Here is a 23,633-nt window from a genome sequence, read left to right as displayed (position 1 = left end):
TATATTTCGGAGCCTGTCTTCTTTTTCTCTCCCCATTTCCCAAAGAGAGGTGCTTGGACCTGGTTGATCGCGTTGACAGGGCAATACAAATCGAGGAAGTCGGTCTGTCAGCCATTTCTTGCAATACTTGTTGTGTCTGCCCGTTTACAAGGAGAAGCCTCTACCCATATGTCTGAGAACATATCGACAACGACAAAGGGCATAATCAAAATGACAAGCAGTTAGGCACTTGAATAAAGTCCATTTGCACATTTCACATGTAGAAATGGTCCCCACGCCTCTTATTACTTTATTAATAATTAATTAACAACTTGCAATCCTTTACACGTGGATTTCTGACAAAATGAAATCTCCTTCCTTGTTGTTCAAGCTATCGAATTAATTGTTTCAGTGTAAATGTGTATAAACTATACACACCCTAAATTAATGTGGCCCATTATAAAGGAAATCACCCATTAGAGTCCATTAACTTTCCTATCTCAGTATTAACTGCATCTTCGGATGTTTAATGATGTAGCTGTTAACTCAGTCCTTTTTCCCTTGCGGTAGAAACACCACGCCCACGGGAGGCCTGTGCCTTCCTCCTGGTTGTGGTCGCCTGGAGGATGAAAGAGGAGATGGGCTCGAGAAAAGCCAAAGTACGACATCACCGCTGGCCGGGAACCGACGTCTCCGCGTGGACTGTCCGGTCCCCGCGAGCTGCGCGTGGGAAAGGCAAGGCGGCAGTGCTCGGCAGCGCTGGGTGCCTGCAGTGCCGGGAGGAGGCTGCGGGCGCCGCTGTTGACCGAGGAGGAGCGAGAGGAAGGCCGGAGCGCTGGAGGCAGCCCCGCCCGCTGCGGCTCGGCTCGCTCGCTCGCTCGCACTGTGGCTGTCTCGGCGGCCGGGCGGTCTGCGAGTGTCCCCGCGGTGCGGAGCCGTGCTTCAGCGAGGCGGAGGGGCCGGCGGCAGCGGCCGGGAGCGGCGAGTCGGATCGGGAGACGGATCGGCGGGCGGCGGCGGGGAGCTGCCGGCGGTGGTGCAGTGCCGGCAGTGCCGCGGCGGAGATGTGCGCGGCGGGGAGGCGTCGGGGCCGGCGGGAGCGAGCCCTGCTGTGGTGCGTGCTGGTGGCGGCGTGGGAGGCGGCGTGGGGGCAGCTGCGCTACTCGGTTCCCGAGGAGATGCCGAAGGGCTCGTTCGTGGGCGACGTGGCCAAGGACCTGGAGCTGGAGCTGCCGGCGCTCCGCCAGCGCGACCTCAGCATCTTGGATAAAGGTAGGACGCAGTATTTCGCTCTGCACGGGAAGACGGGACATTTAGTGACGGCGCAGAGGATAGACAGAGAGCAGCTGTGCCGGCTGTTGGAGAAGTGCGTGCTGCGGTGTGAGGTGATAGTGGAGGGGGAAATGCAGGTTTACGGAATCGAAGTGGAAATCACGGACATCAACGACAACGCGCCCAGCTTCCAAGAGTCAGAAACGCAACTGAGAATAAGCGAGACGACAGCCCCAGGGTCGCGGTTTCCCCTGGCCAGGGCTCACGACCCGGACGTGGGACGGAATTCGCTGCAGAGCTACGAGCTGAGCGGCGACGAGCACTTCTCGCTGGCCGTGCAGGCGGGCCCCGGCGGCGATCAGCGTCCCGAGCTGGTGCTGGCGAAGGCGCTGGACCGGGAGGAGGCGGCGTTTCACGAGCTGGTGCTGAGGGCGAGCGACGGCGGAGAGCCGGCGCGGACGGGCACGGCGCGGATCCGCGTGGCGGTGCTGGACGCGAACGACAACGCGCCCGTGTTCAGCCAGGCGGAGTACACGGTGCGTGTGCCGGAGGACGTGCCCGTGGGCTCCGTCCTCGTCACCGTCAGGGCCACCGACGCCGACGAGGGGCTGAACGGGCACGTGAAATACTCATTGAAGAAAGTGTCGCACATGGCATTGGAAATTTTCCAGCTGGATGTTGAGACCGGAGCGATCACGCTGGTGCGGAGCCTGGACTTCGAGGAAGGCGACTCCTACGAAGTGGAGGTGCAGGCAGAAGACGGCGGCGGACTTTCCGGCATGGCAAAAGTCGCGATTGTCGTGACAGACGTGAACGACAACGCTCCCGAACTGACAGTGTCGTCGGCGCTGAGCGCGATCTCTGAGGACGCCCCGTCGGGGACGGTGGTGGCCCTGCTGCACGTGCAGGACCGGGACTCGGGGGCGAACGGCGAGGTGCGGTGCAGCATGGCCGAACGCCTCCCGTTCCGCCTGGAGAAGTCCTTCGAGGACTACTACCGCGTGGTGACGGCGAGGGAGCTGGACCGCGAGGAGGTGGCGGAGTACAACGTGACGGTGCGGGCGGCGGACGGCGGGTCGCCGGCGCTGTGGAGCAGCGCGGTGCTGGCGCTGCGGGTGCTGGACGTGAACGACAACGCGCCGGTGTTCGCGGAGGCGCGCTACAGCGCGCGGCTGCCCGAGAATAACGCGGCGGGCGCGCTGGTGCTGACGGTGCGGGCGGCGGACGCGGACTGGGGGCAGAACGCGCGCGTGCGGTACCGGCTGTCGGAGGGGCGGGTGCGGGGCTCGCCACTCTCGTCCTACGTGTCGGTGCAGGCGGAGACGGGCGCGCTGTACGCGCTGCGCTCCTTCGACTACGAGGAGGTGCGCGAGGTGTGGCTGTGGGTGCGGGCGGAGGACGGCGGCGCGCCGGCGCTGAGCAGCAACGTGTCGGTGCGGCTCGTGATCGTGGACGAGAACGACAACGCGCCGCAGGTGCTGTACCCGCCGGCGGCGGCGGCGCCGGGCGCGGGCTGGGCGGGCGTGGAGCTGGCGCCGCGCTCGGCGGAGCCCGGGGCGCTGGTGGCCAAGGTGGTGGCGGTGGACGCGGACGCGGGGCAGAACGCGTGGCTGTCGTACGAGCTGGCCAAGGCGACGGAGCCGGGGCTGTTCCGCGTGGGGCTGCACAGCGGCGAGGTGCGCACGGCGCGCTTCCTGCTGGCCCGCGACGCGGCGCGGCAGAGCCTGGTGGTGGTGGTGAAGGACAACGGGCGGCCGGCGCTGTCGGCCACGGCCACGCTGACCGTGGTGCTGGCCGAGAGCGTGGCCGAGCTGCTGGCGGAGCTGGGCAGCGCGGCGGCGGCGCCGGACGAGCCGGCCGGCAGCCTGACGCGGTGGCTGGTGGTGGCCGTGGCGGCCGTGTCCTGCCTCTTCCTCGCCTTCCTGCTGCTGCTGCTGGCGCTGCGCCTGCGGCGCTGGCGCTGGCGCCGCTCGCAGCTGCCGGCGGCGGGCAGCGGCGCTTTCCGCGGCATCCCGGCCTCGCACTTTGTGGGCATCGACGGCGTCCGCGCCTTCCTGCACTCCTATTCGCACGAGGTGTCGCTCACCGCCGACTCGCGCAAGAGCCAGCTGCGCTTGTCGGGCGGCAGCTGCTGCGACACCCTCCCGGCCCAGCCGCCGCCCGACGAGCCCGTGCCGCTGCTCGCGGAGGACCCTGCCAGCGCCCGCCGCGCGGACCCCGCCGCTCCCCCGGTGAGTTCCTCTGACGAGACGTTCTCCGCGACGCTTCCCTCTGCTGCTTCTCTGCCTGTTCCCCCTTGTTCTGTGTCCCGCCTAGGGAGGTTTAGTTGCGAGGAAGGCAAAACTTTGGTCAGCAACGCGCTGTGTGCTGGTGCCTCTTGCTCCGGGCAGGCGAACATGGGATTGTGTCTCAGCGTTACAGCTGGTGTGGGAGGCAGGCGAAGTGGGGCTACTGTTGCCTTGAACTTCTTAAGCGCGAGGCTTTGTCGTGACTGAGTTGCACGCTGTTCCTTGATCCAGCCCTGCTTGGAGGCATGCTCCTCTCTTACTTTTAGACCCTTGATGTTTCTTCCCAGAAGACTAGTGAGCAGACAAATGTCTCTTCCTTCTTCATACAGAGATGTAAAGAGATCTCTGTGAAGTCCGTGGCATGATCCTGGTGCATGTTATAGAGAGATGGTCTGGGCAAGTGGCTCTTTGATGCCATGTGCTTGCAAATTATGAAGGTCAAAGAACACCATGCAAGTTGTGAAGGATTGGAAATGGGAGTCATGGGAGCTGTTCGTGAGGGGCTGTTGAAGGACACAAGAGGGATGGTTTGCTCCTTTCCCTGTTCAGTGCCCAGCTGTAGTATCATGCAATGTGAGTTTTGGCTTCCCAAGTAAGTTTGGCCTAACACATGTTATTCCAGCTGTATTGGGAGCCCTGGGAGGTTCTTCCTGCGTGTTTGCAGGTTGTCGTCAATTCTTCAGTAACAGCTTAATTATGTACTTATGACAAATGTCATAGTGAGAGCCTTGGAAAGAGCAAACTGTGTATGCGCTACCTACTAAACACCTGAATTATGTACCTACCTTAGGTAATACCTCTACATAATCTAGAAGTGTATGTTCTGATCCCTTCCTTTCTGCAGGTGTTAAGTTCTTGACTTGCTCGTTGTAATGATCTGAAGGAGGGCCTTTGTCTCTGATAATGTGTGGAAGATCACCTCTGTTACATTTGCCTGACTGTCCTGTACGTGCCTTTCATGTTTACAGCTGTAAAGAGAAAGACGTATTCGTAGACGTGTTTCCTTAAAATATCACTGGAAGAAATGCTCTTGCTTGTCACGTGCACATGCTGAGAAGTCAAATACTGTCCCTGGTAAGGAGAAGTTGTCTGAGCAACTTGTCTTTCGATGGAGTCTATCTGCAAATGATGAAGATCAGCGTCAACCATGCAATCTGTGAAGGGTTTGAGGGGAGTCTTGGGGGTGCTGTGTGTGGGGAGGTACTGGTGGAGACATGGCATGTGTTTTGTTGATTCCCAGGGTTTATTGCTGAACTACTGAAAATGAGTCTGAAGGTGTCTTGGTTTTGGATGTTGTGAGTTCATCAGTTTGCTTTCCTATTGCATGATGTTCCTTGTGAATGGTAGTTAAATTCTTCCCTTGAGGTAAAGGTGGGCCTCTGTGTGTCTGATAACGTGTCTGAAGATGTCACTGGAACAAATGTTCTTGCTTGTCACATACAGATGGTGAGAAGTTTTGGCAGTATCAGCAAGAGACTGGCTTTGAAGCAGGAAAAGAGGGGTTGTATGCTCCGTCTGCCTGGGCGGTGCTTTAATATCATGCCTAGTGCCAAGGCCTCTGTCACTTACACTAAAACCCCTTTTCCCGCATCCTGAAAGGGGATGACAGTCCTCTGACAAGTTTGGCTGCAAGCAATAGCCATGGAAGTGCAAACATGACTCAGGGGTTCTATTTCTAGTAACTGCTGTGTGAAATGTCATTTTTCCACCTATATGTCCTTGTAAGACTATGATGTAGAGTTTCATCCTGGTGGTATTAAGCTTTTCCCAGCCTTGACTAACCTTCAGGCATTATTAATGGCTCATGCTCATGTGAGGTACCTGCTGATGTTTTGTTGGTATTAAAATTGGTGGGGATGTAGGGGATGGGAGGGTACATTTGTCAGGAATTCCTGGGTTTGGGGCTTGTTATTTGAGGCATGTGCGAGGAAGTTACTCATTTTATCCACCATCACGTTGGATACAGCTTTTCCTGTGAACGGTAGGTATTGGGCATAGACGTAAGCATTGCATTAACAGTCGCAGAGTCACACATCTTCCAAATTGCCTGTGTGCTGAGGAGGAATGATGGTGCCTTTGAGCTGATACTGACGACTGAGGCTTTAACCAAGCTGCATATCGCTTGTGCCCTTTAGAACATTTTACGTTTCTTGAAATGAGTGTGATGAGCAGAGAAGTCTCCATGCCTGCGTCCATGTTGTGATGCTTGTTCTCTGTAAAGAGAAGTTGTGTGTGCAGCATGTCTTTCAATGGTGTCTGTCTGCAAAGTTAGCTTCCCTGTTACATGATAGTGGAGCACGTTGAAGCATTCTGTCTGCACAGAGACAGGGCAGGTGGAAGAGTTTGCTGTGGCTTAGCTTGAAATGTCTACAAGGTAGGTGTAAATGTTCCGTTTCTCCTAGTTGCTGTATGGGTCCCATAGGTGTGGTTCTGGCCATTTTCCTTTTCTTCTTGTCCAAAGCAATGACTTGGAGAGCTGTGCCTATGGTCTTTGGTGTGAACTCCTGTGTGATCCTCCCATGTACTTTTTCCCAGCTGGATACTCTTCTTGTGTACCTACTACAGTTGACATAATCTGACATGTTCAGCTATGATGCCTTCACTTCTGTTGGTTTCACATTCCTTCCTTGTTTCTTCACATGTTCTAAAACTGGGCCTCAGTTTGGCTGATAGTCCTTCAAAGAAGAGATTGGTTAAAATTATCAGGCTGGGGAGCACTTTCCTTCCATACCTTGAAGGTGTACAGCTGCCAGGAGAAAGACTTTGACATACTTCTCTTTCCCTAAAATGTCACTGAATGAAATGCTCTTTCACCTGTGGTTGATACCTGGCCAAAAGTTGGGTATTATCCATGGTGCAACAAAAAGCTGTGAATGCAGAGCAAGGAGGGTGAGAGTCTGGTTTTGAACTAGGAAAACAGGTGGTCCATGTGGCTTTGGCTGAGCAATGACTTGATTTCATGCCTGGTGCCAAGGCCTGTGCCATTTATGCTGTGGTCGTCGTTTCCCTGTCCTGAAAGGCAATGGTAGTCCTCCAGTCATAAAGTATTTGTGCAGTAACTGTGCGTGTAGAACAATGATGCATGGGTAGAACAGCTTACAATTCCTGTGTGAAACCTCCTTGATCCACCTGTATCTCCCTGTACTATTGTGATGTAGAGTTTTTTCATAGCTGTAATTACACTTTCTTTCAGGCTTCTGTTTCTTGGAAGGTGATGGTTCATTTCCTCCATTTCTGGAGAGTGCTTTTGCATTTGAAACTGTGCATGTTGTTTTGCAGCAAAAGCTTACTTCAGCCACCTAAGGCAGAATTTTATGTGTGAGGAAAAAGAAGCAAAAGCTAAAGCAGAATCTCTTGTATTTTTGCTCTAGCTTGAGAAAGGTGCTCATGATAAGGTGTTTAGACTTACAGCATTTTATTTGTAGGGACGTTAGCAGGCCATATTATAGGGGAAAAAAAAAGATTAGAGCTGATGAATATTTCATAAAATGACCCCCCCCTGCTGTGTAGTGCAGATTAAGACTTTAATAGGTCAAACTTGAAGCTTTAGACCTCAGTGATGTCCAGGTGCTCTGGAGGATGAATTTCAATGCCTGCAGTGAAGACTGAGATGTCCTCCCAATGTATTTCCTCTGAGAACATTTTCTCTTTTCCTTCTTCCTTGTGTTGCTTCTTTGTTTTCTTTTTTATTATTATTATTTTCCTGGTCTCCTATGTATGTTGGTTTAGTTATAAGCAGCAGGCTATCTTCCATTGTGTGTTAGTGCTTATGGTCATGCTACAGCTGGTATGGAAGGCAGGAGATGTGAGGGTACATTTGTGTTCTGGTTTTGGTAGGGAGAGTAGATGAAAGCATGACTACAGTAGAAGTTGCATCTCTGTGGAACAGTGCATATGATGAAAGAGGGGAGGAGATTCTACCTAAGTCTCTAGTTTGGTGACCCATTCTCTGTTGGATGACTGCTTCTCTTGTACTTTGGCCATGGCTCATTCATGTGCTTTAGAATCCTTCTGTTTCTTCTGAGAACGGTGGTGAGCAGACAAACATACCTCTCTTCTTGGTGTGATCATGGTGCCTCATCATCTCATGATATGTTTTTGCCAATTAAGAGGGTCAGAAGCAGACCCATGAGTTGTGTATTGTTGTAGAGAAGACTCAGGGGAGAGCTGTTGACGGGGGAACCATAGAAGAAGATATGGTCATTTCCCTGCTTGTCATAGTTACTCCATTAGGCGCACAGTTGTGGTAACATGCAAGTTGAGTTCCTTCTGCTCAATAAGTTTGGCCTAAGAAATTCCGTTCATTTCTGTATGTTTCTAACTCTTGCCTTGCTTGTTGTCATGAGCTACAGCTAGACTTCAGGGGGTCTGATGAAATGTGGAAGGTCACATCTGTTCCAATTGTCTGAGTGCAGGCCAGTTCTGTACACACCTTTGACATTTACAGCTGTAAAGAGGAAGGCTTTCATAGGCATACGTGTGCTCCCAGAGGCACACTTGTCTGTAGTGAAAGAAAGCAAAACCATCCCTATTGCAGTCCTCAAAGTGCAGAGTGGCAACCCAGCTGAGACTAGGTCTCCATGAACAGACTGGGGGTCAGTGGCAGACTGTGTCAGAGGGGTTCAAAGGGCCCTTGCAACTCAAATCATTCTATTCTATGAAAGACTTGACCTGGCCTTGCCCCCCAAGTATGGAGATGCAAAAGAAGGGACTTCTTTTGTGAAAGAGACACAAGATAATAAAGGTTATTCTGCTGCCTTAGCACACAGCTATAGACATTACCTGTGGGGTGAAGTATATTTCTCAGGGTAATTGTTCTGCTCCCTACAAGAAAAATCAACAGTGGGACAAACGTCAGAGACACCCATGAGCAAAAGGAAGAAATGCAGGGAAGATGGAAAGGCTTTGCAGGCCCAGCATGACAGGATTGAAATGACTTTTGCTTCATTCTGTTTGGGATTGCTTGTTGATTACTGCATGACAAATATTTCCCTCTTGGTATTTGTCCCATGTATAAAAGCAGAATTGAAAATACCTGACAGAGTGCTATAAAGCTCTGGAAGTCTTCCCTAGCTATAATATTGTTTCGTGCTCTTACAGTTCCACCTTGATTTTATTAAGGGCAGCTGAGTTCCTTTATTTATTGCTCTGCCATGCAGATTTCCCTCTGACTATTCATTGCGGCTCAAGGAGATGACCTAAAAGTACCCCACAGCGTATGTCAGTTTTAAACGTCTTTGGAGTTCCATTGGGCAAGTGCTTCTGCGCTTCCTGATTCTAATAAAAAGGAGACCCCAAAGCTGGATGCAGCCATTAAACACCGGTGGAAAGCCCGGGCCCCTGTGAGCGCGGCCGTGAGCCAGCTGCAGTGGCGCCGCGGCGCCTCCGGGTGCCGCTGTTGGCCGACGCGGAGCGGCGCCGGAGCCGCAGCCGCAGCCGCTGCAGCGTCCTGCCCCCGCAGGCTGCTCGCTCGCAGGGCGCCGGCCAGAGCGGCAGCGGCACGGGCAGCAGAGGCGAGAGGCGGCGCGGCGCGGGGAGCAGCGGCGTCCGAGCCGGCGCCGAGATCGCTGCCCTCCGGCGGCCGCTGCGCTCGCTGCGGAGAGCGGCTGGAAGGGAGGCAGGGAGGGAGAGCAGCGGCAGGAAGGAGGAGCGCGGCGAGCGCTGCCGAGAATGGCGGGCAGGCAGAGGCCGAGCCGCCGGCGAGCGTCCGGGCGAGTGCTGCTGCCCGCTTTGCTGCTGTGCTTGTGCTGCCGGGCGGCGCCGGAGCGGATCCGCTACGCCATCCCCGAGGAGCTGGGCAGAGGCTCGCTGGTGGGGCCGCTGGCGCGTGACCTGGGGCTGAGCCCGGCGGACCTGCCGGCACGCAAGCTGCGGCTCAGCACGGAGCAGCAATACTTCGCGTTGAGTGGGGAGACCGGGAACCTGTACGTGAGCGAGAGGCTGGACCGGGAGGAGATGTGCGGCGAGTCGGCGTCCTGCTCCGTCAGCTTCGAGGCGCTGGTGCAGAACCCGCTGAACGTTTTCCACGTCGAGGTGGCCATCCAGGACGTGAACGACAACTCCCCGGCCTTCAGCAAGGCTGCTCTGGACCTCGAGATCAACGAGTTCATTTCTCCTGGTGCTCGTTTTCCTCTGGAGACGGCCCGAGACGCGGACCTGGGAAGCAACTCGCTGTTGACTTATGAGCTCACTAGCAACCCATCCTTCACTCTGACCGTGAAGGAGAGCGCGGGTGGAAGCAAGCAGCCGGAATTAGTGCTGGAGAGAGCGTTGGACCGTGAGAAGCAGAGCTCCTTTGAGCTGGTGCTGACGGCGGTGGATGGCGGGGACCCCGTGAGGTCCGGGACTGTGCAGATTCGGGTGAACGTGACGGACGCCAACGACAACGCGCCCGTGTTCAGTAAAAGCGTCTACGAGGCGCGAGTGCGGGAGAATCTGCCTGCGGGGTCGCTGGTGCTGCGGGTGCGGGCTACGGATGCGGACGCGGGCTCCAACGGGCGGGTCTCCTACTCCTTCGGCAACGTCCCGGACGGCGTCCGCGCGTTGTTCAGTGTGGACAGCGATAGCGGCGAGGTCAGGACGGCGGGGCCGCTCGATTTCGAGGACAAGAGTAAATACAGGTTGAGCCTGGAGGCGAGGGACGGTGGCGGGCTCACCGGTCACTGCGAAGTGCAGATAGACCTCATGGACGAGAACGACAATGCGCCCGAAATCACGATGTTGTCGGTATCGAGCCCGGTGCCCGAGGACGCGCCGGCCGGCACGGTGGTGGCGCTGGTGAAAGTGCGGGACCGGGACTCCGGGGAGAACGGTCAGGTGTCGTGCGAGCTGTCGGGCGAGGCGCCGCTGTCGATGGTGGCGACGTCGGGCGGCTCGTACAAGGTGGTGACGGCGAGCGCGCTGGACCGGGAGCAGGCGCCCGAGCACCGGGTGACGGTGGTGGCCAGGGACCGGGGCAGCCCGGCGCTGTCCAGCCGCGCGGCGCTGGTGCTGGAGGTGTCGGACGTGAACGACAACGCGCCGGTGTTCGAGGAGGACGCCTACAGCGCCTACGTGGCGGAGAACAACGCGGCGGGCGCGCCGGTGCTGCGCGTGCGCGCGGGACGCGGACGCGGGCGCCAACGGGCGCGTGAGCTACTGGCTGGCGGGCGGCAGCGCGGGCGCGGCGCCGTACGTGTCGGTGGAGGCGCGGAGCGGCGCGGTGTACGCGCAGCGCTCCTTCGACTACGAGCAGTGCCGCGAGTTCGCGGTGGCGGTGCGGGCGCAGGACGGCGGGGCGCCGGCGCGGAGCTCGACGGCGACGGTGCGCGTCTTCGTGCTGGACCGCAACGACAACGCGCCGCGGGTGCTGTGGCCGGCGGCGGGTGCGGCGGCGGGCGCGGGAGCGGCGGGAGCGGCCCCGGCCGCGGCCCCGTTCGAGGTGGTGCCGCGGTCGGCCGAGGCCGGGTACCTGGTGGCCAAGGTGGTGGCGGTGGACGCGGACGCGGGGCGCAACGCGTGGCTGTCGTACGAGCTGGTGCAGGCGCCAGAGCCGGCGCTGTTCCGCGTGGGGCTGCACAGCGGCGAGGTGCGGACGGCGCGGGCCGTGTCGGAGAGGGACGCGGCGAAGCAGCGGCTGGTGGCCGTGGTGAAGGACCACGGGCAGCCGGCGCTGTCGGCCACGGCCACGCTGCACGTGGTGCTGGCCGAGAGCTTGCAGGAGGCGCTGCCGGAGCTGAGCGAGCGGGCGGCGGGCGCCGCCTCGCCGGCGGAGCTGCAGTTCTACCTGGTGCTGGCGCTGGCGCTCCTCTCCGCTCTGTTCCTGCTGAGCGTGGCGCTGGCCGTGCTGGCGCGGGTGCGCCGGGCCGGGCCGCCCGCCGTCCTGCGCTGCCTGGGCGCGCAGCGCTTCTCCGTGGCCGGCGCCGCCTTCCCGGCCGACTTCTGCGAGGGCACCTTGCCCTACTCGTACAACCTGTGCGCGGCGCCGGGCCGCGCCGTCGCGGAGGGCGCTTGGCTGCCGCCGCCGCCGCCGCTGCCCAGCCTGCCCGCGGAGGAGCTTCTCGGCGGGGAGCCCTACGGGAAGCGGAGCCCGAGCAGCAGCGCCGGCGCGGGAGAGCCGCCTGTGGACCCCGACGCACCGCAGGTCTGTAAGCCCGCGCGCTCCCGCTGTTTTCCTTGAGCCTTTCTGAACCGCCGTTCCTACTGCCCTGGGTTTTTTTTCAGGTGTTGTGAATGGGGAGTGCCGGTCCGTGTCTCCGTGAAGGAATGAAAGATCGGGGTAACTCCCTTCCATTCAGAGCAGGCAGTTAGCGGCGGCGCTCCTTGGTTTATCAGTGGTCACAGGTTCAGGTTCAGCTGAGAGGTTTCGACTACAACTGTCGCTTGAGTTAGTAACGGTGAACGTGGCAAATTAATGATTCTGCATAACGAAAAAATGTGGCGGAGGCTTGGAGTTGGAGGCTTTTCTCTCGGCTCTTTTTTTCCCCAAGCGATGTACTTGAAGCTGGTTGATAGCTGGATGGAACCCCGCTGTTTTCCCGAAGGAAAGGTGCGTGTTTTCTCCATGAATGGAGAACTTACAGGTTGTTCATCCGTAGTGAATGTTCCCCTCTTCCTCCGTGCGCCCTCTCATGCTTTGGAGGAAGGCTGGTGCAGAAATGGCAGCATTAATCGGACGGATAAATTATAACCAGGCATGATTTTTCCGAGTTCTTTGTACGGTTATTTCCCATTTTAACGGTGAGCACCAATCCTTACTGTGTAGCATGAAATCTGGGGATTCTGCATGATGGAGTCGGGAGAATGGCTTGACCCTTGGTGTTGGAGATTTTTCGTTCCTGAAATGTGCGTGCTTTCTCCATGAAAGGAGAAGTTACAGGTTATTCCTTCCTGATGAAGGAGGAGAGTGTGGCCCGTCTTTTGGTGGAAGGCTTCTTCAGAAATGGTAGCCCACGTGGGATGGGTTAATTTCTCCAGGCATTGTTTCTTTGTGCAGTTATTTGTCCTTTTTTTTTTTTTTTTAATTCCATCATGGATGGTGGTTTTATTGTTCCTGATCTGTCTTTCATACAGAGTGTAGTATGATATCTCAAAAAAAAAAAAAAAAAAAAAGTCGGCTTTTATATTTCGGAGCCTGTCTTCTTTTTCTCTCCCCTTTTCCCAAAGACAGGTGCTTGGACCTGGTTGATCGCGTTATTACTTTATTAATACTTAATTAACAAGTTGCAATCCTTTACACGTCGATGTCTGACAAAATGAAAGCCCCTTCCTAGTCGTTCAAGCTATCCAATTAATTGTTTCAGTGTAAATGTGTATAAACTATACAAACCCTAAATTAATGTGGCCTATTAAAAAGAGAAATCACCCATTAGAGTCCATTAACATTCCTTGCTCAGTATTAGCTGCAGCTTTGGGTGTTTAATGATGTAGGCGCTAGCTCAGTGACTTGACTGAAGCATTGCATTGCTCTCATCCCATTCCAAAATATCGTTGAGAATAGACGACTATCGGGAAAACAGATGCACAAGAAAAATTTGGAGCAAACCAACCCTGTCGTACGGGTGCAATCACCCCTCTTTGCTGTTGTGGGCCACAGAATGAGCATAGGAGCAAAGGCAGATGTACCTGTTTTTCTTCTTGCTGCACTAGCAAAGCCATTTTCCGCGGAGTGTGCGGGGAGCCGAGCAGATGATTCTGGCCAGGTTCACTGCAGGTGCTTCCTGCCTCCTCGGTAGCTGTCGTACAATCAGTGCGAAGTGATCAGGTGACCTGTAGCCTGAAACCGGGGTGGGAGGGACAGAATGACTTTCGAGCAACAGGGGAGCGTTCTTCTGTACTGTGTTCCCAAGAAGGTCTTCTAGGGAGAAATCCCTGAGCACGGCGCAGGTGCCTGAGCAAGTTCACCTCCTCGGGAGCTGTACGGGATTAGGGTCTCAGTTTCAATTGACTGACTCCACCTTCTTCAGCCCTTACATGTCTGATCTCAATCAATGGTTGTGGAGCAGTTAATTTGGAGCGTGTTCCATATGAACGGAAGTATTTAAAGAAAAGTTGCTTCCGTTTCGGCTAATGAGTCTGTTATCTCTGGTTCTCCGTGGGGCGGGTCTGAATGTCATAGCTGGAATTTCAGCAACCGTTTTCTTATGCGTTAAAGCTAGACAGCTACAAAAATTCGTGGTAGAGATTGTGCTTTTGGACGCATGGGCCAAAACTCGTAATATTCTGCACTTCATGTTACGAAAAAGTATTTTACTTTACATAGATGGGCACTAGCGAGTCATTTTTCCTGTGCGGTAGAAACACCACGCCCACGGGAGGCCTCAGCCTTCCTCCTGGTTGTGGTCGCCTGGAGGATGAAAGAGGAGATGGGCTCGAGAAAAGCCAAGGCAGGAGATCACCGCTGGCCGGGAACCGACGTCTCCGCGTGGACTGTCCGGTCCCCGCGAGCTGCGCGTGGGAAAGGCAGGGCGGGCAGCGCTCGGCAGCGCTGGGTGCCTGCAGTGCCGGGAGTAGGCTGCGGGCGCCGCTGTTGACCGAGGAGGAGCGAGAGGAAGGCCGGAGCGCTGGAGGCAGCCCCGCCCGCTGTGGCTCGGCTCGCTCGCTCGCTCGCATTGTGGCTGTCTCGGCGGCCGGGCGGTCTGCGAGTGTCCCCGCGGTGCGGAGCCGTGCTTCAGCGAGGCGGAGGGGCCGGCGGCAGCGGCCGGGAGCGGCGAGCCGGATCGGGAGACGGATCGGCGGGCGGCGGCGGGGAGCTGCCGGCGGCGGTGCAGTGCCGGCAGTGCCGCGGCGGAGATGTGCGCGGCGGGGAGGCGTCGGGGCCGGCGGGAGCGAGCCCTGCTGTGGTGCGTGCTGGTGGCGGCGTGGGAGGCGGCGTGGGGGCAGCTGCGCTACTCGGTTCCCGAGGAGATGCCGAAGGGCTCGTTCGTGGGCGACGTGGCCAAGGACCTGGAGCTGGAGCTGCCGGCGCTCCGCCAGCGCGACCTCAGCATCTTGGACAAAGGTAGGACGCAGTATTTCACTCTGCACGGGAAGACGGGACATTTAGTGACGGCGCAGAGGATAGACAGAGAGCAGCTGTGCCGGCTGTTGGAAAAGTGCGTGCTGCGGTGTGAGGTGATAGTGGAGGGGGAAATGCAGGTTTACGGAATCGAAGTGGAAATCACGGACATCAACGACAACGCACCCAGCTTCAAGGAAAATGAGCTGGAGGAGAGAATGAGCGAGACGACAGCCCTAGGGTCGCGGTTTCCCCTGGCCAGGGCTCACGACCCGGACGTGGGACGGAATTCGCTGCAGAGCTACGAGCTGAGCGGCGACGAGCACTTCTCGCTGGCCGTGCAGGCGGGCCCCGGCGGCGATCAGCGTCCCGAGCTGGTGCTGGCGAAGGCGCTGGACCGGGAGGAGGCGGCGTTTCACGAGCTGGTGCTGAGGGCGAGCGACGGCGGAGAGCCGGCGCGGACGGGCACGGCGCGGATCCGCGTGGCGGTGCTGGACGCGAACGACAACGCGCCCGTGTTCAGCCAGGCGGAGTACACGGTGCGTGTGCCGGAGGACGTGCCCGTGGGCTCCGTCCTCGTCACCGTCACGGCCACCGACGCCGACGAGGGGCTGAACGGGCACGTGAAATACTCATTGAAGAAAGTGTCGCACATGGCATTGGAAATTTTCCAGCTGGATGTTGAGACCGGAGCGATCACGCTGGTGCGGAGCCTGGACTTCGAGGAAGGCGACTCCTACGAAGTGGAGGTGCAGGCACGGGACGGCGGCGGACTTTCCGACATGGCGAAAGTCGCGATCGCCGTGACCGACGTGAACGACAACACGCCCGTACTGACAGTGTCGTCGGCGCTAAGCGCGATCTCTGAGGACGCCCCGTCGGGGACGGTGGTGGCCCTGCTGCACGTGCAGGACCGGGACTCGGGGGCGAACGGCGAGGTGCGGTGCAGCATGGCCGAGCGCCTCCCGTTCCGCCTGGAGAAGTCCTTCGAGGACTACTACCGCGTGGTGACGGCGAGGGAGCTGGACCGCGAGGAGGTGGCGGAGTACAACGTGACGGTGCGGGCGGCGGACGGCGGGTCGCCGGCGCTGTGGAGCAGCGCGGTGCTGGCGCTGCGGGTGCTGGACGTGAACGACAACGCGCCGGTGTTCGCGGAGGCGCGCTACAGCGCGCGGCTGCCCGAGAATAACGCGGCGGGCGCGCTGGTGCTGACGGTGCGGGCGGCGGACGCGGACTGGGGGCAGAACGCGCGCGTGCGGTACCGGCTGTCGGAGGGGCGGGTGCGGGGCTCGCCACTCTCGTCCTACGTGTCGGTGCAGGCGGAGACGGGCGCGCTGTACGCGCTGCGCTCCTTCGACTACGAGGAGGTGCGCGAGGTGTGGCTGTGGGTGCGGGCGGAGGACGGCGGCGCGCCGGCGCTGAGCAGCAACGTGTCGGTGCGGCTCGTGATCGTGGACGAGAACGACAACGCGCCGCAGGTGCTGTACCCGCCGGCGGCGGCGGCGCCGGGCGCGGGCTGGGCGGGCGTGGAGCTGGCGCCGCGCTCGGCGGAGCCCGGGGCGCTGGTGGCCAAGGTGGTGGCGGTGGACGCGGACGCGGGGCAGAACGCGTGGCTGTCGTACGAGCTGGCCAAGGCGACGGAGCCGGGGCTGTTCCGCGTGGGGCTGCACAGCGGCGAGGTGCGCACGGCGCGCTTCCTGCTGGCCCGCGACGCGGCGCGGCAGAGCCTGGTGGTGGTGGTGAAGGACAACGGGCGGCCGGCGCTGTCGGCCACGGCCACGCTGACCGTGGTGCTGGCCGAGAGCGTGGCCGAGCTGCTGGCGGAGCTGGGCAGCGCGGCGGCGGCGCCGGACGAGCCGGCCGGCAGCCTGACGCGGTGGCTGGTGGTGGCCGTGGCGGCCGTGTCCTGCCTCTTCCTCGCCTTCCTGCTGCTGCTGCTGGCGCTGCGCCTGCGGCGCTGGCGCTGGCGCCGCTCGCAGCTGCCGGCGGCGGGCAGCGGCGCTTTCCGCGGCATCCCGGCCTCGCACTTTGTGGGCATCGACGGCGTCCGCGCCTTCCTGCACTCCTATTCGCACGAGGTGTCGCTCACCGCCGACTCGCGCAAGAGCCAGCTGCGCTTGTCGGGTGGCAGCTGCTGCGACACCCTCCCGGCCCGGCTACCGGCTGAAGCTTCAGGCGGCCTCGTCCCTACGGGAGAGGTTGCCGAGAATTGTGGCCAAGTTTCCTTTGAGGTATGTTAATTTATTTTTACCTGCTTTTGTATACACGGTGCTTAGGTTCTTAGGGTAGCTGCGGATATTTCAAAGTGCATGGTCTTGGAAATTACGTTTTATGATGGTTGCCAGCTCTTGAAAGTCACCTCCTGAACGTGTGCTGAGTCTGCTGTGTGTGTTTTATGTGCCCTGTTCTGTACCGGCTCGGCAGAATTCATCGTGTCTAGCTTTCCCCAGCTGAATTCGACAGCAGAGATAGGCCTGCCCATGAATTGTCTTCTGGTTCTCCTTTCCCTTTTCCCCAAGAAGTGGTTTTAATTGGACTTCGCTTCCAAGTTGGGCAGATTGTCAGAAGTCCTAGGGTTACTTGTCTCCCTATTGGTTCTAGTTTCAATCGAGTGGTCCAATATCCATCTGATGTTACCCAGACAGTGTAGCCAGGAGAAGGAATCTTTTGCCTACATTATTGGGAATGATTTTGAGCGCATTTCTGCTGTAATTCCAAAGTGGAAAGTCCGATTTACCTTTGTGAGGCACTTCCAATTTTTCCTACTAATATCAAACATTGGCTTCATACTCCAATCAATGCACCAGGCGTTATTTCCTATATACTTCCAAAATCCCTCTACTGGCTTGACCCAAGTTTTGGTAGCTGTCTAAGTTTCTCACATTCAGGTCATCTCACCTTTTTCCCTTTTTGAATTGAATCGAAAATACACATTACGAATTTACCCAGGGCAGTTCCTCCTCCTGATACAAAGCCAAAGTCCTTTTCGCTATAACCTTTAGGGCATTTTCCTCCTCTTGGTTTAGCAATTATAGTTTTGTTTCCTGTGGTCACTGGATCTTGCAGTACATTCAAAACTCTATCCCTGCAGTCTTCTTTCTGGTCTAAATAGTATCTTACTCCAGCCTTGTTCAATTCTTGGGTCATTTTGTTGTAATATTCTAGCATTGTCAAATTCACAGGTATGATTCCCCATGGGATAGGTTGGCCTGCAGATTGGGGAATTGGGAGGCAAGCAGTTACGCTTGTCAAATTTCGCATTTTACCAAATCCTAACAAATCCTCTAACATTAAATTGTTAGCATCCTCTTCACATAGACTTTTACACACTAGTAAACAAGCACATAGCAGCATCAGGAAAACTAATTTCGGGTCAATCTTACGGACGTTGGTCCTGTAGGCTGAGATTTCCATGGTCCAGTAGGTGCTTTCTTAATTCTCGAATAGTGGATCCACGCGGCGTGCTTCTCAAGCTTAACTGCAGTGTAGGTTGTGAGCAGAACTTGAAAAGGGCCACTCCATTTCTCTTCAAGAGGGTCACCTGAAATATTTTTAACATAAACCCAATCCCCATGTTTAAACAACTGCACTGGAGAACCTAAACCCCACGCTCTGGTAGATACTACTAATTTATTTACTTCTTGTAATTGTTTTCCTAATGCTATTAGATATTGCTGTAAGCTAATTTCCCCTACTTGGGTGAGATCTTGCCCTTGATATCTGGTTTGAAATGGTCTCCCATATAAAGTCTCAAAGAGACTCAATTTCTCTTTAGTCCTTGGTTTAGTTCGAAGTCTCAATAATGGAATTGGGAGGGCCTGATCCCATCTCAAGTTGGTTTCCTGAAAAATTTTGCTCAATTGTGTTTTTATCATGTGGTTCATTTTCTCTACCTGTCCACTTGCTTGTGGGCGGTAGGCTGTATGCAATTTCCAATTAATTTCTAAAAATTTGAACTGGCTTTCTGAACTGCCTGTGACACAAAGCGTGGCCCTCTGTCAGAGGAGATCACTTCTGGCATTCCAAACCTAGGAATAATTTATCTTAATAAAACTTTTGGTACTTCTCGGGCTTTATTTGCTCTGCAAGGGAAAGCTTCAGGCCATCGAGAGTAGGTACCGGTTAACACCAACAGACACCTGTACCCCCCGTTTCTAGGGAGCTCTGAAAATTCTATTTGCCAGTTTTGACCTGGAACATTTCCTTTGCTTATGCTTCCAAATTTTACATGATTTTCTACCTTTGGGTTGTTTTTCAAACATGTCTCGCACCTATCAACTACACTTTTCACAGTTTGAAACAAATTTCTAGCCACTATCTGCTCTTCAGTTCTCCAGTGAGTTTTATCATGTTCAGTCTTTGTCAGTGCCCACAATAGTCTAAAGGGAATTATTATCCTGTTATATTTTAACACTGCCCATCCTGATAGGCCAAGTTCAGCCTCTAAGTCAGTAATTAACTTCTGATCCTCTTCATCATATTCAACTGATTCAGGTAGTGGCAAAGTTTTTTCAGGAATTAAACTTAATATCTCACCTTGTTCCACTGCTTGCCTTGCCCCATAATCAGCCAATTTATTTTCCACTTCCCTGTCAGTGTTACCTTTCTGATGTCCTTTGCAGTGCATAATCGCCACCGCTGACGGAAGTTGCACAGCCTCTAAAAGTTCCCTTGAGCAGTTAAGAGTCCCCGCTCCTTCCAAATTGCTCCATGAGCATGAACTACACCAAAGGCATATTTTGAATCTGTCCGTATATTCACTTGCAATCCTTTGGCAAGCTCCAGTGCTCTCGCTAAGGCAACTATTTCGGCTCGTTGTGCAGATGTGCCTTTAGGGAGTGACTTAGCTTCCACCACCTGATCTGTGGTGGTTGCAGCATATCCTGCCATTCAAACTCCATTCTTTACAAAACTACTCCCGTCGGTATACCAAGTGTGGTCAGCTTCTTCCAGTGGCTCGTCTTTCAGATCAGGCCTGCTTGCATATACGGTCTCAATGGTTTCTATACAATCATGTACAACAGTCTTAATTTCCTGCTTATTACTTAGAAAAGAAGTGGGGTTAATAACAGCAGATGTAACGATTTCAATTTTGTCCTGTTCCATCAGGACTGCTTGATACTTCAGAAACCTTGATGGTGACAGCCAATGTCCTCCTTTTTGTTCCAAAATGGAAGTTACAGCATGGGAAGTATGCACAACCATCTTTTGTCCCAAAGTCAATTTTCAAGCTTCTTGAATGATCAGAACAACAGCGGCAACTGCCCGAAGGCATCCTGGCCATCCTTTACTAACCTCATCCAATTGTTTGGAAAAATATGCTACTGCTCATTTATAAGGACGCAGCCTCTGGGCTAGAATTCCCAAAGTCACCCCTTGTCTGTCATATGAGAACAACCAGAAGGGCTTTGTTATGTCTGGCAGGCCCAAAGCTGGAGCTCTCATTAATTCCAGTTTCAATTCTTTGAACACCCTCTTGGCTTCATCAGTCCATGTTAACTGTGTCTGACTATTTTTCAACAGTTCGTACAAGGGTTTAACTAAAAGTCCGTAATTATAAATCCATAATCGACACCAACTTGTCATTCCCAGAAAGGTTCGCAGCTCTTTTACCATGGTCGGTTTTGGGGTCCTGCAGATGGCTTCCTTTCGGTCCTTCCCGAGCTGTCTCTGTCCTTCAGAAATCACAAATCCCAAGTAGATTACTTTTTTTTTCCCAAGATCTGGACTTTCTGCAATGATACTCGATAACCACTTAGTCCAAGAAAATTTAACAAACTCACAGTCCATTCCTTACATTCTTCTTCTTTTTCTGTAGCTACCAAAATATCATCCACATATTGCAAAAGGATACCATTTCCTGGAGGCCTTTCCCAGACCTCCAATTCTTTAGCCAATTGATTTCCAAAAATTGTGAGGCTATTCTTAAATCCTTGAGGTAACACTGTCCAGGTTAGTTGGGGTTTTTTTCCGTCCTGAATTGGGGTTTTCCCATTCAAAGGCAAATAAGTTGCGGCTTTCAGGGGCCAAGGTGAGGCAAAAGAATGCATCTTTCAGATCTAGTACTGTGAATCATTCATAGGTTTCTTTTAAACTAGTCAATAAAGTGTATGGGTTTGCCACTACCGGGTGCAAATCTTCAACTATCTGATTTATTGCCCGTAGGTCTTGTACCAATCGGTAGGTTTTGCTATCAGGCTTTTTGACAGGCAGAATGGGAGCATTATACTCTGCGGAGCATTCAGTCAATAATCCAAATTTGATAAATTTTTCTATGATACTTTGCACTCCTCATCTATCTTCCAATTTCAAAGGATATTGTTTTACCCTAATGGGTCATGCTCCTTCTTTGAGTTTAACAACAACCAATTCCACATTTTTAGCTTTTCCAGGTATTCCCGAGGCCCATACTCCTCGGTATACCTGGTCTTTTATTTCCTGCATAATTTCTTCTTCTCTAACTTGGTGTTCAGTGAGAGACAAACTTAAAATTTCAGTATGGTTTTCTTCTGGTATTTTAAATCCGACTTACCCATCTTTAAATCTTATTTTGGCATTCAATTGTTCTAATAAGTCCCTTCCCAAAGGTGGCCTAGGAGCTTCAGGCAGGTAGAGGAATTTATGAATCCCTACACTTTTCCTAATTTTAAATTTCAATGGTCTTAGAAAGAAAGCCCTCTCAACCTGCCCTGTTGCTCCCACAATGTTAACAGTTTTTTTACTCATGGGCAATAAAGTCTGATTTAATACTGAAAATGTGGCACCTGTATCTATTAAAAATTCTACAGGTTTTTCTTCTTTCCCTAGCTGAATTTTTACCAAGGGTTCCGCTAGGGAAGATTCCCCTGGTCCCTGTCAGTTTTCTTCCGTGCTGGCTACCGTCACCGGTTTGCCCAATTTCAAGCAATCTTTTTTCCAGTGCCCCATTTGTTTACAATAGGCACACTGATCTTTCAAGAGGGGTTGATTTCCTCTATTCCCTCTAAGTGGGGCACTCGCACCACTTCTCATAACTCCTCTTCCCTCATTGGTGTTGCTCCAAGGGGGTGTCTGACCTTCTACGGTGCGCAAAGCAGCTACTCTAGCATTAGCTGTAGCAATTGTTTTACTCATTTGTTTTTCCTTTTGACTATCTCTATTCCGATTTCCAATAACCTTTCCAAGTCCCTTGCATCTGCCCCTTGCACTTTCTGTAATTTCCTTCTAATATCAACCAACTGTCCCAAACCCAGAAATATTAGTTGACTTTTACCTTCTTGAGAGGTAGGGTATTTCTGCATTCCTTCCTTTAGCCGATTCAAAAAGTCAGTAGGTGACTCCTTTTTATCTTATTTTATCTCATACAGTTGAGACCAATTTACTGATTTTGGGACAGCATTTCTTATTCCGTAGGCAATCCATTCCCAGTACTGCACTAGTAAATCCCTGGTTCCCATCTGGTTAGGGTCCCAGCCAGGATTGGTAATCGGAACATGATTATCCACTGTTCCCAGCAGAGTCCCAGCCAGCACCAGAGCCTGTACCTGAGCTCTAGCTGCTCTCACAACCATCTGTTTCTCTGGTTCACTAAACACTGCATCCACATCCTCTAACCTTTCATTTTGCAAACCAACTTTCAAACATCTCTGTCCAATGCTACACGCTGAACAACACCTTTTCAATCTCATTTTGCTTATTTCTCTCCTTTTCTATCGCCAAGACCATAGGGTGCTGGGGTGCCAAATTAATTCCACACTCTTTCTGCCACTCAGGGTGATTCCGCAGAGTGAAAAACCTATCTGCATAAACCACCTCATCCCATTTTCCTTCTTGCTGCAAAAATAACATGAGTTGCAACAAAGTGTTATACTTCAAAGTTCCGTTCAAAAGGCCTTTTTTCTCCATCCTCTAACTTACACAAAAGCCACCACTGATTACAGTATTTTATCAAGGTTTTACGATTCACACTCCCTCCAGATGGTTCCCCAATATCTTTCCAGTGAGCCATAATGCAACCCAAAGGACTCTTTTTCAAAATTCCACCTTGCTGGTTCCCCATTCTAAATTTGTACAACACAAGGACAAAAACAAAAACTAGAACACAAACACTTACACATAACAACTACTATCCCCAGATAGTAAATGTCGACATAAACAGAGATTTTCAAGTACACATATGCCAGACATGTACGTATATCACATATGCATATGTAAATCAAAATCAGACACACATGCACAAACAAACAACCGTATTAACCAAATGATCAATACAAATACCAACCAAACGGCCAGTATGAATCGTACATGCAATTTGTATGCCACCCGGCGAGGTTCTCATGAACCGCGACTTATGAGTAGCTTCAAATGACTGGTCCCAAAACTCAGAAAGAATGCCTTTCTTACCAGTGGTCCTTGTCTTTCCCCGCATGGATCCGCCGAATCGGGGAGTCCCTCCAGAGAAGTCTCCGGGGCCGGCCAAGGGAGTCTCTGACTCAGGGGCTCCTGCAGCTGGACAGAGAGAGTCCCATCTGGGTCACCAAAGCTGAAGCAAAATTCGTGGAGACTACCCTTTAAAATCCGAATCTCCCAGCAGGCGAATCGGGGTTTCAGAGTGTTTCCGAAATAAAACTCAATAGCAACGGAGTTACTATTAAGCAGGCATCCTTTATTACAGCGCTGGGCAGCACTGGGGATCACTCCACATAAGTGCTCCGACAAACAAGCAGAATCGCAGAGATTATATATTGCAAAATCATACATATTCATAAGATTAATTTATATAAACATGAGATTTCTTGGAACTCATTAATATATGTAAGTGTCTCTGACGCATGCGTACTTGAGTCCTTAGGTGGTCGTTAGGGATCCTCTGGTGGTCGTTGGAGGAAGTCGGTAGTCTTCATCACTCTGACCGCTGACTGAACTTTGTCTTTACGCATGCTCAGTCCATTTTTGTCTTGCTCATATCTTCCTTGCATATCCAAAACCAGTTGGTTCTTGTGTAGCTTCTCCTTATCAGCCCTTTCCAAGGACACAGGGTCTGAATAATTCCTTTTTATCTATCTACATTGCAACTATCTAAGCTAACCAAGGATTTAACACAGGCAAAGCATTCTTACTCTAATGAGTATTGTTAGGAG

General features: G+C 53.6%; 3 protein-coding genes across 3 annotated transcripts; all 3 read left to right on the top strand.

Moving 5' to 3' along the window:
• The first annotated feature begins 880 nt into the window (after positions 1-880).
• On the top strand, positions 881-4,146 carry LOC140656811 (protocadherin gamma-A10-like). The gene has a single exon (XM_072872977.1). The coding sequence runs from the start codon at positions 1,044-1,046 to the stop codon at positions 3,744-3,746; it is 2,703 nt and encodes a 900-aa protein (XP_072729078.1). The 5' UTR covers positions 881-1,043; the 3' UTR covers positions 3,747-4,146.
• Positions 4,147-8,849: 4,703 nt separating this feature from the next.
• LOC140656813 (protocadherin gamma-B5-like) lies at positions 8,850-12,431 on the top strand. Its single transcript, XM_072872979.1, is given in 2 exon segments — positions 8,850-10,633; positions 10,635-12,431. Coding segments are annotated over 2 exon segments (2,487 nt in total). The 5' UTR covers positions 8,850-9,209; the 3' UTR covers positions 11,698-12,431.
• Positions 12,432-14,309: 1,878 nt separating this feature from the next.
• LOC140656869 (protocadherin gamma-A10-like) lies at positions 14,310-16,754 on the top strand. Its single transcript, XM_072873083.1, has one exon. The coding sequence runs from the start codon at positions 14,310-14,312 to the stop codon at positions 16,752-16,754; it is 2,445 nt and encodes an 814-aa protein (XP_072729184.1).
• The last annotated feature ends 6,879 nt before the right edge of the window (positions 16,755-23,633 follow it).

The sequence above is a fragment of the Ciconia boyciana genome, chromosome 9 (assembly GCF_034638445.1).
Source record: "Ciconia boyciana chromosome 9, ASM3463844v1, whole genome shotgun sequence".
NCBI classification, from domain to species: domain Eukaryota; kingdom Metazoa; phylum Chordata; class Aves; order Ciconiiformes; family Ciconiidae; genus Ciconia; species Ciconia boyciana.
Note: the sequence above shows the minus strand (reverse complement) of the source record. Positions and strands in the feature narration are given on the sequence as shown.